Genomic DNA, 18038 nt, shown 5'->3' with positions numbered 1-18038 from the left:
TTTTTTTTTTTTTTTTTTTTTTTTTGTACCGGGGATTGAATTTGGGACCTTGCGCTTGTGAGGCAGGCTCAGAACCACTGAACTAAATCCCCAGCCCAGTGCTACTTTTATCTGTTTTATTTATTTATTTAGGTAATGGGGATCAAACTCAAGACCCTGCACTTGCGAAGCAGGTGGTGGAACCACCTGAGCTAAATCCCTGGCCCTATATATATTTTTTGGTACTGGGGATGGAACTCAGGACCATGTGCTTGCGAGGCAGGCAGTGGAACCACTGAGCTCAATCCCCGGCCCTCCAGTCCTTTTTTTATATTTTATTTTGCTCAAACTGTTTCTCACTGTACCTACCAGCAACTCCATCAAACATATCATGAACTCTGTGACAGCAGGGCTCGCCTGTGTCTTATCTTTTCACCTCTCAGATCTGGTCACCTAGCAATGGGTACATGCACTTTCCCCACCTCTCTGTAGGCCTGATCTCCCCAGTCCTGGCACATATCTCAGTCTTGCAGCCTAAAGTAGCTCTCTCTCTCTCCACAGTTCCAAAGGTCTTCACTGTCTGGGCAGTTCTCTTGGCTTGCATCTAGATGTCCTCCCAAATGTTCATGCGGTCATAGGTGGGGCCTTCGGCAGGTGGGGGTATCTCTAGTATGTGTTGCTGGGATTAAGGATGTGATGCTGGGATTGGTTCAGGGTGTGATAGCAGGACTAAGGCTGCCCCATCCGGATGTGAATGCTACCCGTTACAAGGATGCGTAGCCTGGATAGTATGTAAGGGACAGAAAGAAGGTCATGCTTGTTGCTGCTTGTTACTTGCTGCTTTGCTCCCTTCTGCCTGCCATGAACTGTTTCTCTTCTGTGATGCCCCTCTGCCATGCCACCCTGCCTTGGAGTGAGTCAACTACAGACTGAAACCTCTCTACAAACTGTGAGCCAGATTAACCTTTCCTCCTTTAACTTTTGAGTGTCAGGTATTTTGTCTCAGCAATGAGAAAAGTAACTAAGACAACAGGTTATTAACCACACAGTGCCTTTTTACTCTCGTTTTGAACTGCTGTTTACACCTGGCCTACGTGTGCTTCTTTTCATCAAAACTTAAGCAGCTTCTGTCCATATATAGCCTTCCATGTCTAGCAACCTCCCACAGCAGTTCTTACAGGCTAGGTTGGGTACTTACGGATTACGGAGGACAATTAATAAAAATGCAGATTATCTCACATTCTGAAGATTTCTTTTAATGAGGTAAGGAGAAATAGCTTTCAGGAATGCAGCTACCTGACGAATGTGATGCACAGCCAGGTTTTGGTAAACCGTATATATATATATATAATTACCTGGTCAATTCCAAACTTTACCACTCACTTACTGCACAGTTTCCTCCTGCAGTATACAAACTCAGAAAGAAACTTCTGTTCCGGCTGAGCCACTGGTTCTCAAATTCTAGGCCCTGGACCAGTGCATAGTCACACCTATACCAGGGATTCTCAAATCCAATAGCAAGTGTGGCAATAGACCCAACAAATAGAATCGCATGCTCCACTCTATCAGTGTTCTCAGATTACGAGGATGATGTTGTGAAATACAAGTTCACTTTAAAGAATTACTGATATATTTTATCTAATAATTATGTCTAAATAGTGTGAAGACTTGCTGAAGTATTCTAGTTCGTAGAAGTCTAAATATACTAAAAATAGTGCAAATATTTTCATTGCTCTGGTATGTTGAATAATCGTCCATATGATGAAATAATATGAAGGTATTCAAAGAAACAGATAAAGCTATGTATATTTCTATGTGCTGTTCATAAAGATTTTTATGGGCCGGGGATTTAGCTCAGCAGTTCGGTGGCCTGCCTTGCAAACGCAAGGACCCGAGTTCAATCCCCGGTACCGAAAGAAAGATTTTTATCAGGCATGGTGGCACATGACTATAATTCTAACACTCAGAAGGCTGAAGGAGGAAGATAGTGAGGGGAAGATTGTGAGTTTGAGGCTAGCCTGAGCTACATAGTGAGGAAGAATCTAGCCTGTGCTACATTAAAAACACACACACACACACACACACACACACACACACACACACACACAACTTGGACTGGGGATTAAGCCGCCTGTCTCACAAACACAAGGTCCTGAGTTCAATTCCCAATACACACAAAAAAAAAAAAAACCCAAAAAGTTAAAGTGTAATATTTATTTCTTCTTAAACAGAATGCCAGATGTAGCAGTTGCAGTTGCACTTTTGAGTGTATTTGCCCAAAAGACTGGACACGGGTGTTTTTTAAAAAATGCACCTGAACGTTCACAGAAGCACTCTTCACAGCAGCACAGTGAAAAGGCACAACTCAAATGTACACCCCTGATCTACAGGTAGGTCGAATGCTCTGTCTCCGTAACATGCAGCAGTACTCAGCCATAAAATGGAAGAATGCACCGACGCACGCTGACTGCAAGCGAGCCTTGGAAACACTATGCCATGCGGAAGGTGCCACACACAAAAGGCTACGTTGTATCATTGCATTTACAGTAGGGCCCCCATCCGTGGGCCCACATTTATGGATTTAACCAACTGCAGATCCAAAGTAGTGGGGGAAAAATCCCCAGCACTGCCAGAAGAAAACAATGCATTGAACACATACAGACTTTCCCTTTTCATCATTACTCTCTGAACTACACAGTATAGCAATGGATTACACAGCATTTACATATCCGTAACTAGAGTTGAATTAAAGTGTAAAGAGGATGTGAGTAGGTTAGACGCAAACTCTACATCATTTTATGTAAGGGACCTGAACATCTGTAGATTTTGCTATTTATGGGGGTCCTGGAACCAATCCGTCACAGATACCGAGAAACAACTGTAGGCTTAATGTGTCTACAGTTTCCCTGAGGGTGATGAAAATGCTCTAGCAAGCAGATAATGGTGATGACTGCAGAACAGTGTGAATGTACACAATACACATTATTAGTTCCAAAAGTTCTTAAAGGTAATTTTATGTTATGTCTATAACACAATAAAGAAAGGGCTTTAAATAAATCAGAACAGTATGTGGTTCTGTGCCAAAAAAATAAGCATAGCCAGATCCCTCATTCTGACTCCCAAAGCAACTGAATGATTTATTAGTATTTTCCCAGGTTCAGTTCATGCATACACAAGCCTAACTATTTATGCATACAAATGTATAGGAGTTTGCATGATCATGTGTAAATCTCTCCCCAAAATATTATAGTAGCTATTTTAAAAATCCAAATGGAGAAAAACATAACTCTAGAATGACCCGTCAGTTGCAATCATTTGTGAATGGCATGATGGGGCATTACTAAAACTTCCAAATGAGCTTTAATTCCCCAAATTATCAATTTACTTCCTGATATCATACACATATAAGGTGTTGCCATTGCATTTAAAATTACTCCATGTAACAGTAATGAAACGGAGCACCATCAGAAGCATACAACCAAAATTAATACTGAGCCAGGCGTGGTGGCACACTCCTATAATCCCAGCACTTGGGAGGCTGAGGCAGAAGGATCGCTGTGAGTTTGAGATCAGCCTGGGCTACATAGTGAGTTCCAGGTCAGTCTCAACTACACAGTGAGACCCTGCCTCAAAACACAAAAAAAATTATTACTGAGAACAGGAAATTTGCCCCAAGATGATGTACACTCACTCATTCAACTTTCAGGAGTTAATTCATGTCCCTACTTGGTGGCTTGCACCATGCACCGCACATCTACTTCACACATCTGAAGCAACAGTCACTGATGCTTAATGAGACACATAGGAAGAAACAATTTCCTCAGGTTGAAACAGATCACAGGCTCCAGGGTCCATGTACTAAAGTCCCTTAAAGCAATTTAGATGATATAAGAGGTCCCTGAAGAACTGCAGTACCTGGAAATGATAGGCACAAGAGAATACCCAGCTCCCAAAGGGAGCCTCATCAAAGCAACTACAGCACTCTTTCCGGAAACCAAAAATAACCCAGCGTCTCCTACAGGAATTAAGACTGCAACACCCAAAACAAAAGCTGTAACAAAAACTGTTAACACCCAATTTTTGTATCTGACAGGTATAATCTCCAATTTTCTGACCACTGTTCTTAGTACTTTGCAGGCTGTGAGACTGTAGCTTCAAATATTACCTGGAAGACATGGTCAAGGGATCCAGGGAGCTAAGGAAAGGCAAAGCCAAATGACCGCAGCACGTACAATCTGACCTTACCTATAAACCAGAGTAGCGGTGGCGAACTCATGGCATGTGTGTTATTTATTTTTCTTTAAAGACAAAAGATGTTAATGTATGAGTTGTTTTTTTCTAAACTAAAACCTCAGTATTCAGGTTCAGTTGCAGCGTTGGCACTTTGTGATAAAGAAGTGGGTTTTGGATTGTAGTTTGGGCACTCATCTCTAAAAGGTTTCCCATCACTGAATGAGTGCAAAGGTTTCAGGAAATATGTTTGATTTAACAGCCTCTTGATTTTTTTTTTATCATGCATTTCCAGCAGTAAAGTATTTTGAAGCCTATATCCCAAAATATGGTAATTTACCTATTTAAATGTGTCTGTACTAAAATGTCATGGACGTTATAAAATAGGTGCAGCTGGGGATTTATTTAGCTCAGTGGTTCCGCCGCCTGCCTTGTAAGTTTAAGGACCTGAGTTCGATCCCTGCCACCCCCCCAAAAAAAAATTGGCACTAAAACAGGTGCAAATTTTTTAAATTAAAAGGATGAGATAAAAGCCAAGTGCATTCTCAAACTTGAGAATTTGAGGAAGCAGGATTGCTTGAGCCCAGGGGTTAGAGGCCACCCAGGGCAAAGCAGAACCACCTCATTTCATAAAAAGAAAGAAAGAAAAAAAAAAACCTCCCATTGGGCTGGCAAATAATTGTTTTGTTTTTTTTTTGTACCGGGGATCAAACTCGGGTCCTTGTGCTTGCAAGGCAGGCCACTGAACCGCTGAGCTAAATCCCTAGCCCCCCAAATAATTGTTTTAACATTTAAAGTTTCTATTTATTGATATATATTTGTTTTTATTAAAATATTTTGAATATGTTTGGTTTAACATTTCTATATACCAAGAAGTAGATATTACTATTCCCACTTTAAAGATGAGATAACTGAACTTTGAGAGATTAATCTGACGAATGCCAGAGATAAAATGTTCATTTGACTCTTCCTAACATAATTAGTTACAATCTCTGTATGATTCAGGGTGAATCACTTAAATCAGTTGAATCGCTGTTTCCTAATATGTAGAATGAAGGATTTGAACCAGGTGATTTTCAAGACACTTTTCAGCATTAAAATTATAGGACTCGGTCCCTAGCAGAGCCCACCCCCCAAATGTAGGACTCAAATTCAAGAGCAAGTAAAGCAAACAACTTTAAGTAGAATAATCAAACAATAACCAAACCTTTGCTGATCTCCACATTAGGCAGGCTGAAGATATCTAGGTCCATGGTCCCTCCTTTAGGCCCTTCTGAGAAGTCCAGAAGGACCAGCTTATCTGCAATGCCCTGTACAGTACAATAAGAAAATGAACAGCATTACACCAGGTGGCTACTCAATTTAAATTCATTAAGGCATGAGGGCTAGCCAGGCACAGCCTGTGATTCAACTATTAGGTAAGCTGACAAGCAAAATGTAGGTTTGAGTCCAACCGAAGAAAACTTAGTGAGACCCTGTCCTGGGGGGGAAAAATGGCTGGGAATAAAACCCACTCCATGGGTTCAATCCTCAGTACTGAGGGGCAAAGGGAGAAGAAAGAGCTAACAGAGTCCTTGTGAACTTCCAGAAGTAAAAGTAACACCACAGCAATAAAAGTGATGAAATTCTGAACTCAAATAATGTGATCACTTAAGTTTGACTACAAAGGGCCGGGACTTTAGCTCAGTGGTTCCGCCGCCTGCCTCGCAAGCACAAGGACCTGAGTTTGATCATCCCCGGTACTAAAAAAAAAAAAAAAAAAAAGAAAGAAAAAGTTTGGCTACAAAAACCAGACTCTAACGGGGCTTAACTCAGAAGCGACAGGTGGCTGGTTTCTTTGATGGGATATGTAATAAAAAAGTTTGTTACTGCTCCTGAGCTTATATTTCATTTTGATGTCATACTTTCCATTCTGAAAGTTTAGAATGGTTTGGGGGACTATTTTAGCATCTCATTCCTAGCATGAAAGTCAAAACTAATGCCAGTTTCTCTTTTTAAAAGGGTGTGGAGGAATAGCCACAAATCTAGCATCAAATTCTATGTCAAATGGTATCCTCTCTGGAGAGCTCACGGAAAACACTCCACATTCCCACAAATGGCTCCCTGAGTAGCATGGAGGACTGACTGCAACACTACGAAGCTTCTAGAGTTTGTAGGACTTTTCCAAAGCAGTGGAATACTTGAGCATGCTGGGGTAAAAGTGCCAGATGACTACAGACAGAAAGCACAATGACTGAGAAAACATCACTGTACTATCGGTTAGCTATGTAACACTTGGCAACCTTATTTTATATGGCTGTGAGATTAATTATATGATACAGGATGGGTATATAGTAGTCCTCTAAATCACAGCTATTCACTTTATTGTTAGCCACACTCATTAGGAAATTTTTATTTATCAGACACACAAAGGTCCAAATGTTTAATAAAAGCAACTGTGGGGAAATAGGTATTCTCATACATTATAGATGTGAGAATAAACTGGTACAAATGATACTGGTGATAATTTGACAATTTCCAATCTAAGACATTTTTTTTCTCATTGAGTTTATTGGTACTTTTTAAGTATACAGTACAGTTACATTCACCATTGGGATCTTGTACCTTTACATGACAGATCTTGGTTCTCATTTTTTTCCCCATGTCCCTGCCTCTAAAACATTTTAAAATCTCAATTTAACAACTTCTTTAATCCATCAATTGCATTTACAGAAATTATCCTGCAAATTTATTAGAACATGTGAAAAATAATAAAGTATGTATAAGGATATTAAAAAAGTTAAAATCAACCAAAATGTTCATCATAGAGCAGTATAATATAGGGGCTTAGAGAAGAGCTGCTCAAGCTTTGAAGGATCAGTGAAGTGTATGGATCATCAGGATTTCACTAAAAATGCAGATTTAGAGTAAGATTATGCATTTCTTTTTTTGTTTTGTTTTGTTTTTGTTTCTTTGTTTTTTGAGACAGGGTCTTGCTATATAGTACAGACTGGCCTTAAATTCACTATGTAGCCCAGGCTGGCCTCAAACTCACTGCGATCCTCCTGCCTCTGCCTCCCAAGTGCTGGGATTACAGGCATGCACCACTACGCCAGTAAGATTATGCATTTTTAACAAATCTTAGAAGATGAATGTTGCCAGTCTGAGAGGTACAGTATGAGCAGTATGGATTAAGAGTACGGGTTCTAGGGTCGGGGATTTAGCTCAGTGGTTCCGCTGCCTGCCTCATAAGGGCAAGGACCGGAGTTCGATCCCCACACCAAAAAAAAAAAAAAAAAAAAGAGTACAGGTTCTAGTCTGCAGATGACCTGTCTGCAAATGCTGCTCCTCCATTTATTAACAGTGTAACTTTGGGCAAGTTGGCTAAACTCCCAATGTCTTGGTTTCTTCATTTGAGAAATGGCAGCTAAAAGCACTGCCTAGGCAATTAGGTTGTTGCAAAAAATGAGTCAAATGTTTAGACAAGTGCCTGGCACCTAGTTAGCATTTAGCTAAGGGCACTTACTTCGCTACTTTCATTACTACCACTGCCATTACTGAACCACTATTATTGTTGCATTAGGACCAAACTACTAAAGTTGCAAAAAGTGGAACCATTTAAAATTGTAAGGGCCAGGGATTTAGCTCAATGGCACCGCACCAGCTTCACAAGTGCAAGGTCCTGAGTTCGATCCCTCATACTGGAAATAAATAAATAAATAAATAAATAAATAAAACTTTAAAAGGGGTGGAGACATAGCTCAGAGGTAGCCTCTCTCTGCTAGCTGGGTTCAGTCCCTAGTAATAATAGCACAAGGTCCTGAGTTCGATCCCCGGTACCCAAAAAAAAGAGTTCACAGCCAAATAGTGTGTGAGAGTCTTCCTATGGTCAAGAGATATGACTTTGCGGTTCGGTGGCCTGCCTTGCAAGTGCAAGGACCCGAGTTCAATCCCTGGTACCAAAAAAAAAAAAAAAAGAGATATGACTTTGACTTTGAGGTGCTTTCTCATGTTTTTTTAAAAAAGACATAAATACAAATAAAATTAACAAGACTCAACACTAGTAGGGACATCAAAACTCATACTGACATCCACATTATTGTTAGAAGCATACACTAGTTTTGCCTTTCTGAAGAGCAGTCTTGTCTTGAAATAACCTGTGTCCACTGGCGTACTGGTACTGTTTTTGAGGCAGGCACAGCACCACTGAGCTAATTCCCGGGGTGGTACCGTTTTTGAGATGGTATATTCCTCAAAGAAACTAATTCAGATAGGAAAATAAGCAACTTACAAAAGAATGTTTACAGAAGCATTTCATTTAATAATCGTGAACTGAACACAACTCAAATTCCAATTAAAACACAATGGTGTAGGGCTGGGGATTTAGCTTATATATATATATATGTATGTATATACACACACACATATATGTATATACGTATATATGATGTATTCAGACAGAAGGTAAAGAGAATGAAACTATCATATACCCAAAATTAGCGTATATTGTTCTGAGCAGCCAGTTTTTAAATGTCTATAGCTCTTCTTGGACATAATTTAATTATTTACTGAAGTAGAACCTACTTTCAGGGTATGATATATATGTATGTATATACACACACACATATATGTATATACGTATATATGATGTATTCAGACAGAAGGTAAAGAGAATGAAACTATCATATACCCAAAATTAGCGTATATTGTTCTGAGCAGCCAGTTTTTAAATGTCTATAGCTCTTCTTGGACATAATTTAATTATTTACTGAAGTAGAACCTACTTTCAGGGTATGTGTGAGTCTTAAAAGGAAAGGGAAGAATTTAGAAGGCAAAACAATAACAGTAGAAAAACAAAAACTGTCAGCCACCAAATAAATGCATGGCGTGACGCTGCAGTGTTCTAGGCTCCATCTCTCAGATGATGCACAAGATGTGCTGCTCACGGGCGAGCGAAGGCAGGTCTCTCACCTCTCTGGAAGTGCTGTTAAGCCTTTATGTAAATAATGTATTTAGAAAGGATTGAGAAAAGAAGACTGACAAAAAGTAAATCATAAACTAATGGAAAATATTAACTCAAACTGTGATTCTAAAAGAAAATAATTATATAAGGCAATTCTTTTCTTTAATAATTTTAGAAAGAACTGAAATTAAATATTACCTTAAATAAGATTAACTGAAGTAGCATGATTCAGAAAACAAAAAAGAACTTGTGACTAAGTCCGGTGAAGGTCAGCTTGAAGCTCCCCTTGCATTACGATGAGCTCATTGTTCAAATCACTTTTTCAAAGCCTATTCAACGTTAACTACTAATTAAGAGGTAACATCACTGATAAGAGCTCTAAGCTTTTTTTTGTCAACCTACTATATTTTGTCCTAATGACAAAATCAAGCCATTATTTTTTGGATCTTAACATTTAAACTGCCTAAGAGTATGGTGGCACCATGGCAGAAGTAATGATAACTACTGTGCTCACCTACCTTTGCTGAAATTGCTAACGTACAGGCAATGCCCAGCTCTCCACCTCCAACCACAGTAATTTTATTGGCTGTTTTGTTCTCATGACTTGTCCAACTCTTTGAGTTTATATCTGAGACACCTATAAAGAAAAGGGGGTTATTCTGAGAATTCAATAAAAATACCAAAGATTGTTTGGAATCTTTAAAAAATATATCAAATTTTAATAGAAGACTCTAAAAATGTCAGGTTTCCATAGTTCTCAAAAACATTCTGATTCGTACTGCTTTGGTCTATACCTGCTGAGATTTTCCAAGCATAAGTCTCTCTCTTTATTCTCAAGAAGAAGCAATAAGAACTACAGGTCTTGTAGTCCAGGGTACTGAATAAGTCAAAAAAGTATGTAAATATATAGTGAAAAAGGTTTGGGATCGTTAATATGTATGAGGTGGTTTTGAACAAAACAAGAATTATCAATATAAAGTAAGTTTTCACACTTTAGGAAATTGTATGGTAAAACCTTATGATAGATGTATATGAATTTTTTATTGAACACACATACTGATTTATAGAAATCAAGTAGCAAGGAGTAAAGGGTATTAGTGACAAATTGTAAATTCATAACTCTTCAGGCAATCTGATAACAAAAATACAAACCTTCGGTGATTTTTGCAATATAGGCCAGCAAGTCTGCCTGCCGAGCTTCCTCGGATGATGGCAGAGAATACAGGGGAAGTTCCTCTTGAAATTTGGCAGTCATTTCTTTAATTAATCCAACAATGACAGATTTAGGCTGTATAATACACACAAAGGAAAAGTTACACAACGATTTTGCTGAAAAGTACTATCTTTTAAATCTGTACACTGTCATAGAGTTAGCCAAAAGAATGCAGAGTTGACCCCTGAACAATGAGGGGTTAGGGACCTGAGCCATGTGCAGTGGGACATCTGAGAATAACTTTGTAACTGCCAACAGCCTGTGGTTCACCAGAACCCTTAGCAGTAACATAATAGCCAATTAACACATATTTTCTATGTTATGTGTATTACATAGAGTGAAAAACACAAGAGAACCACTTTTTACTGCAATGTGTAATTTACTGGACAAACTGAGATTAGTGTCACCCAGTGTTTTAATGGATAATCAGATCATCAAAACACATTCTCACTTTTCCAAAGTTACTGCACAAATTATGTGATACTCTTAGTCATTTTAATACTTTTAACTAAAAAAATGAAGTCAAATTCTATTAATATACTATTCTCCCTGAAGATCTCATGGAAAATACTCCACAAGCCCATAAAATTAAAGGCAAATAATGCTGTCAACATCCCTAAAAGTTAGGAAAACAGAATGAATACACTTAGTAGTAAAATATCTAGGCTTGGGAACTATATATTTTTTAACTTTTCATTTTGAAATAATTTCAGACTTACAGAATAGGTATAAAAATAGTACATGCACTCTTCACCCAGATCACTCAAATGTTAACATTTTATCATATATGCTTTCTTAGTTTCTTTTTTTTAATCAAGTCAGAATCAAATGTAGACATGATGCCCTCTATCCCTAAAACCTACAGAATGTATTTCCTTTAAAAATTTTTTCAATATGGTACTGTTTTCTTTTAACTGGTTAAACAACCTTCATGAAATTCACTTAACCTTTCTGAGCTCAAGTGTTATCGATAATACAATGTGAATAATGAGCCCAGTGCCTGTTAGGAAATACAAATGAGCTAATACATGGAAACAAGCTATGAGAGTGAACTAATGCTTATTATTATAATCAGGAATATTTGGTAGTAGTACACTCACTTAAAAAGTGTTTCATTTCTCGGCCAGGCGTGGTGGCGCATGCCTGTAATCCCAGCACTTGGGAGGCTGAGGCAGGAGGATCGCTGTGAGTTTGAGACCAGCCTGGGCTACATAGTGAGTTCTAGTTCAGTCTCAACTACATAGTCAGACCCTGTCTCAAAAAACCAAAAAAAAAAAAAAGTGTTTCATTTCTGAGTTTGGGTTTTGCTATGTTGAAATTAAGAAGATACCATCAGTCAAAAAATAAAATCCTGGGCTGGGGATTTAGCACAGTGGTTCTGTCACCTGCCTTGCAAGTGCAAGGACCCGAGTTTGATCCCCGGTACCAAATAAAAAAAAGCCATAAAAACTAAAATCCTGGGAGCTGGGGATTTAGCTCAGTGGCACCACACCTGACTCGCAAGCACAAGGTCCTGGTTCAAACTCCCGTGCGGAAAAAAACTAACCAAAATACCTTTCAAGACAAAGCAGATAATGTGAAATGTGTCAAGCTGCCAAGGATTAGGAAATCTGGAGAGCTGGCTATTGTGGCAAACTGGAAAGAGCGCCCTACAGGCATTCGTGTTCATATTCCAAACTGAACAAAGTAAAACAAAGCCACTGAGCTCTCCAAACTAAATCCTGCAGACCTATGCAGCTCCATGAATCCCTTCAGGAAACTGCACTCCCTGGCCTACGTGACCTCTGGATTCTATCTCCAAAATTCCATATAATATCATTACAACTGTGTCAGGAACCTAAAGATCCTATAGTACTTTAAATAGGGAAACTTGAATAACGTACTAGCCTTTAAAGACTAGTTTTAGCTTATAATAAACAAGCTTGGAATAGAAAAATGAAATCAGTACTGTCTATGCTGAAAACAATACCTCAATTAAATTATAGGACTATCACTGAGTATTTATTAAACAAACAGAACTAAGAGATGCCAAAGAAAAGCAGAGAGGAGAAATAGGTTATATGAATTCCTGCAACAGGGCACAGGTATCAGAACATGGTTTGAGGACGTGACTCAAGGTACAGCACTTGCCTAGCCCAAGGCCCTGGTTTAATCCCCAGCACTACCCCCCTCCTGCAAAAAAAAGAAAGCAAAAGGCGAAGGGGGAGGAGAGTAGACGGACAATTCATAAAAGAAGAAACATACATGACTGATAAATACATGAAAAAGATTTAAATTTCTCAAATAACCAAGTAACTGAAAATTAAGATTTAGCTGGGCATGGTGGCACACAGCTATAAATCTCACCACTCAGGAGGTGAGGCAAGAAGACTGCTGGGAATATGAGGCCCGTGCTGTATAGTGAGTTCAAGGCCAACCTCAACTACACAGTGAAACCCTGTCCTAATCAACAACAAACAAACAGATTGAGATACTGCTTTCATCCTTCCAACTGAGAAATTTTTATCGCGCCCCATTTATTACACTTAAGTGGCAATCTTATTTAAATCATCAAGTAATGGGGCCAAGGATGTAGCTCAGCAGTGCTACCTGCCTGGCAAGCTCAAGGTCCCGAGTTTAATTCAAGGTACCAAGGGGAAAAGAAATCATCAACTTCGTAAAGTCAGTCAGCTCCAATACTGACAACACAGCATGTATCCTTTCTTTCTCTATTTCCATTTTTCTTCATTTAAAGGTTTTATGTTGGAAAACTACAGAACACCAAGCCGGGGATGTAGTTCAGTGGTTCCGCTGCCTTCCTCTCAAGCACAAGGACCCAAGTTTGATCCCTGGTACCAAAAAAAACAAACAAAAACAGAACACTATAGAAACCAAGTAAAATTCCCATAACTGCAAATCTCTCTCTCTCTCTCAGTTTTTTTTGAGATAGGGTCTCACTATGTAGTTGAGAATGACCCGGAACTCACTATGTAGCCCAGGCTGGTCTCGAACTCACAGCGATCCTCCTGCCTCAGCCTCCCGAGTGCTGGGATTACAGGCATGCACCACCACGCCTGGCTTCATAACTGCAAATCTCTTGACAATATGCCCATATAACAAGAGGTGATATCCTAATGCCATCTCCTACTCCAGCCTCACTCAACTCCAACTATCCCTGAGCTCCAGATCTTCAGCCTTCTGAGTGCATATAAAATAGCCATCCTTTATAAAGCTTTTAATTACTTACAAAAGCAATGGCATCTTGCACATCTTTCAATACACAGAGTTAAGCAAAGCTTTACTTTAAGGATAGGACCTCTGATTACTGCTCTCCACTGATTTCTGCTGATGGCAGAAATGCCACACTTCATCTTTTTGAAGTTTGGCAATACACAAGGAAACCTAAAAATATTTTAAAACCTTTGACCCAATAATGTGTCATTAGGAAATCATTAAAGATACTTAAGATATAAACAATATTTATATTTAAGGAAAATCCATATTACATTTCTTATTATAGAGCAATTTAGAGATATATTATTATGTAATAACCTTATGTTGGATCATTAGGGAACCATACATTTCAAAAACAGCTTATTATTATCTTAATATAATAAGAAACGTGCATAAAATTTCATAACAAGAGGACTTGTAAAACAAATAAACTGCTCTTCTATACATCAATGAGGATAAATTTTAAAAACTCAATGCTCGGCCAGGGATACAGCTCAGTGGCACCACGCCTGCCTCACAAGTGCAAGGTCCTGAGTTTGACACCAGGTACCAAAATAAAAAAACAAAACCCTCAATGCTGAGGCCGGGCTTGGTGGTGAACACCTATAATCCCAGGAGGCTGAGGTAGGAGGATTATTGTGAATTCAAGGCCAGCCTGAACTACACAGTGAGAACCTGTCTCAAAAACAAAAACAGGGCCAGGAATTTAGCTCAGTGGTGCCACCACCGGCCTCACAAGCTCAAGGTCCGCTGAGTTCATCCCTGGTACCAAAACAAAATAAAACAAACAAACAAACAAAACACTTAATGCTGAGGCCAGGGGAGTAACTCAATGATACAGTGCTTGCCTAACATGAACAAGAAATGGAGTTTGAGCCCCAGCATTGCAAACAACAAAACCTTAATGTTCACTTAGAACAAACTGCATCACAGAATATTACATATTGTCTGATTCAACTTACACAAAGGTCAAAAACAGACAAATTACAAATAAGTAAATATATAAATGTCATAAAAATCTTTTTTTCTGGGCCGGGGATTTAGCTCAGTGGTGCCGCTGCCTGCCTTGCAAGTGCAAGGACCTGAGTTGATCCCCGGTACCAAAAAAAAAATCCTTTTTCTTTAAATCACTGTGTAGCCCAGGCTGTCCTCGAACTCACATCAGTCCTCCTACCTCAGCCTCCTGGGTGCAGGGACTACAGCGGTGTACCACCAAACCGGCTTATGTAAAAAAATGTTTAATCGGGAAAAACTAAGCAATAACGCCCCAATATCTTGGGCAGTAGCTTTTCACATGCTTCTTCAAGTGGTAAATGGCTATAAAAGGACAAGAAGCAAAACAACAGCTGGCGCCAAACCTGGAGACCACAGCGTTATACAGGTGCTGAGCACTGGGTGACCCTAGATAGTTCAATTTCAAATTACTTTGAAAGATCATATGAAGAATATCACTGAAAGAAAATGCAGTATAATTCATTCAGAAAAATAAAAACTTTTTTGAAAAAATCCAAATTGATCTTACATGGCTCCAGTTTTGGAGATAGGGCAAGTATATTCTGCCTTGAGCATCCACATGTTTTCCAACTGAGATTGCCATATTTGCAGTTGGCTTCAAGAAGCAAATGGGAGGAGCAAAAGGATGAGAATCCAAAATCCAGAAACGAACCGGTATGTTATACTGGTGACCTGTAGGAAACAAGCAACACATCTTCAAACAACAATGACGCACAGACTTTATAGTCACAATGTGGCTCAGTGGCATTTTAAAAAACAGAAAGTCTAATCAAGTTTACATATAAAGGATTAATGTAAAGCCAGGCTTATTCAGAGCACCAGCATAGCACAATCCAATCCAATTCAGTACATACTTACCAAGAATTGGGGACATAACATCTTTTCTAAGTAATTTTCCTTGTCTAACCTAACCTCTCTGGTTGTATTTATTCTACACTGAGATCATTTACTTACCAGTCTGTTTTCCTCTTACACTGTCAACTTCTAGAGAAGATGATGTCTCATTCATGCCCACATCCCCAGCACCGTGTATAGTGCCAACATCCTAGCCGCTTACTTAATAAAACTTTCTTATGTAAGAAAAAGTGAAAAATGAATGAATCAAATAATTTGATACCTATGCTCATGGTGCTCAGTAATTACAGCTACTAGCACATAAGCTGAGCTTCTTAAATTTTACTGTACATCAAGTCACCATGTGCCTGAAAAGCATGCAGTTTCTTGGAATCTCCAGAGACTGAGATTTAATAGATGTGGGATGCAGGCCCCAAATCTGCATTTTTAACAACCTTACATACACTGTCACCTGCACATACACACTCAGAAGATTTTGACGCAAACAGTCTATCTTCTGGAAACACCATAGAAACGCAACCTCTGGAAGCGCTCCGCTCCGGCATGTACAGAAGAGGAAGCTGGTCCTGTGAATGATAACTACAAGAAGTCAAAACAATGGCTTGAAGGGTCTGAATGGCTTAGGGTTGCTCAACTTAGAGTGCTTAACGTAGCATGGGTCTGATCTTCAGCACTGCAGTGACATAAACTACTTGAGAATAGCAAAGAATGCATGCTTTTCGAATTTTAACCACATGGGTTGTGCCAATCAAGAGCCAAAAACTCTACTTTGGTTGCCAGGAAACCCAAAGCTAAGCCTTGCAGTATAAAGGAAAAGTAAACTTAGACTAGAAATCTAGTTAATTACCTTAGCTATTCTATTCAATCTCTTAATGCTTATTCCTGCGTTTATAGTCATATTGCATATGTCTTTCTTTATTTTTTAAAATTAATTTTATTGGTATTTTTTTTGCGGGGGGTACCAGAGATCAAACTCAGGAAGCTGCACTTTTGAGGCAGACAGCGGCACCACTGAGCTAAATCCCAGGCCCTTATTGGTACATTTTAGGTACATAATATAATGACATTCATCATGGGAATTTTGCACCTTTACATAATCTATTTTGGTTCTTATTTTTCTTCCCCCATTCCCCTCCCCTCCCTTCAATCCCTCCTATTTGCAGAAGTCAGATCAAGGGTGTCCTATCAAAAACCTGCTTGATTTTGGCCCAGAAGAACCAAAGACAGCTTTCTTTGATTGGTCCCAGGTACAGGGCATGGGCTTAAGCGTCCTGGATCTCTGTGACTGACAGGTCACATCCATTTCCCCAGCTATGTGGCCACACCCTAATCTGCCTCACTACCCTGACCAAAATAATCAGAGCCTGGCACAGATATTCCTTGTTTAACAACCTATCTGTTTAATGACTTGTGCACTTACAACCGAGGCGTACTGCTCACACTTAGGACCTTTCTTTTACAGTCTGTACATCTTGTTAATAAAGGCTCAGTGTCTTTTGGGGGGTACAGTACACCTTATACAGTACTGTAATTTTTGCTGGTTATACTGTACAGTATAGTACTGTAGTTGTATGTTCTACTACACATTACAGTACTGCATGTAAGAGTTATGCAAATAAAAGCAAAGCCACCAAGTTGGAGGAGTTTCCTTTGACTAGTTTTTTGTTCTGGATATTGTAATGTACATCGTATACACAATTCCTCACTTACTGACCAATTCATTCATTTAAGGACCTAGCTGTAGGACTGGAACTCAGTCACTAAATGAGAAGTGTTTGTACAGTGTCCTTAGATTTAAAGTAACTTTATCATAAGAATATAAATTAAGGGCTGGGAATATATCTCAATGATCACATTTTTTTTCAGCTATTTTAAAATAGCGGAAGCAAAAGAGACATTAGAGGTTTGGTTATTTTAGAAAACATATATACTGTTCCCTGCCCCCCACACGTGTGAATACCAACAGCAGTAGTAACAGCAGAAGCCACAAAAGCAGGTCCACACAAAGGATGTAAAATCAGAATTGGGGCCTGCAAGTATAGCTAAGTGATAGAGCACTTTCCAAGCATGTATGAGGCCCTGATTTGGATCCCTAACACCACAAAACAAAAACAAAAACACAATTCAAGGTAAACAAATTATAAATAAAGCTTAGACAATACACATCTCTAAAGAATGAGTACATGAGTACATGAAGAAAAAGGGTCATCATCTCCATAACACAATTTTAGAGGGATAATAAGAAACAAACCAGGGCCGGGGATTTGGCTCAGTGGTTCCAAAACCTGCCTTGCAAGTGCAAGGGCCTGAGTTCGATTCCAGGTACCAAAAAGAAAAAGAGACAAACCAGAGCCCAGTGTAGTGGCACACATCTGTTACCCCAGCATTTGGGAGGCTGAGGCAGGAGGATTGCAAAGAGTTTGAGACCAGCCTGGGCTACATAGTGAGTTCAAGTCCGGGATTTAGCTCAGTGGTGCCACTGCCTGCCTCATAAGTGCAAGGTCCTGAGTTTGATCCCCGGTACCAAAAAAATATGTCACAGTGAGCTCAAGGCCAGCCTGAATTTCATAGTGAGACCCTATGTCAAAAAAA

At 39.2% G+C, this 18038-nt stretch overlaps 1 protein-coding gene across 3 annotated transcripts in view; it reads right to left on the bottom strand.

The window, feature by feature from the left end:
- Uevld (UEV and lactate/malate dehyrogenase domains) overlaps positions 1-18038 on the bottom strand; it is a 40622-nt gene that overhangs the window by 11314 nt on the left and 11270 nt on the right. For all 3 annotated transcript variants that reach the window (XM_010615123.3, XM_010615126.3, XM_010615125.2), the window contains exons 4-7: positions 15100-15263; positions 10304-10439; positions 9670-9788; positions 5417-5519 (exon numbers count right to left, since the gene is read on the bottom strand). In XM_010615123.3, the coding sequence (XP_010613425.1) occupies positions 5417-5519; positions 9670-9788; positions 10304-10439; positions 15100-15263 (522 nt within the window). The remainder of the gene's footprint in view (positions 1-5416; positions 5520-9669; positions 9789-10303; positions 10440-15099; positions 15264-18038) is intronic.

The sequence above is a fragment of the Fukomys damarensis genome, unplaced genomic scaffold, assembly GCF_012274545.1.
Source record: "Fukomys damarensis isolate Sample0158 unplaced genomic scaffold, DMR_v1.0_HiC HiC_scaffold_16, whole genome shotgun sequence".
In the NCBI taxonomy this organism is placed as follows: Eukaryota; Metazoa; Chordata; class Mammalia; order Rodentia; family Bathyergidae; genus Fukomys; species Fukomys damarensis.
This window is presented reverse-complemented; position numbering and strand designations above follow the sequence as displayed.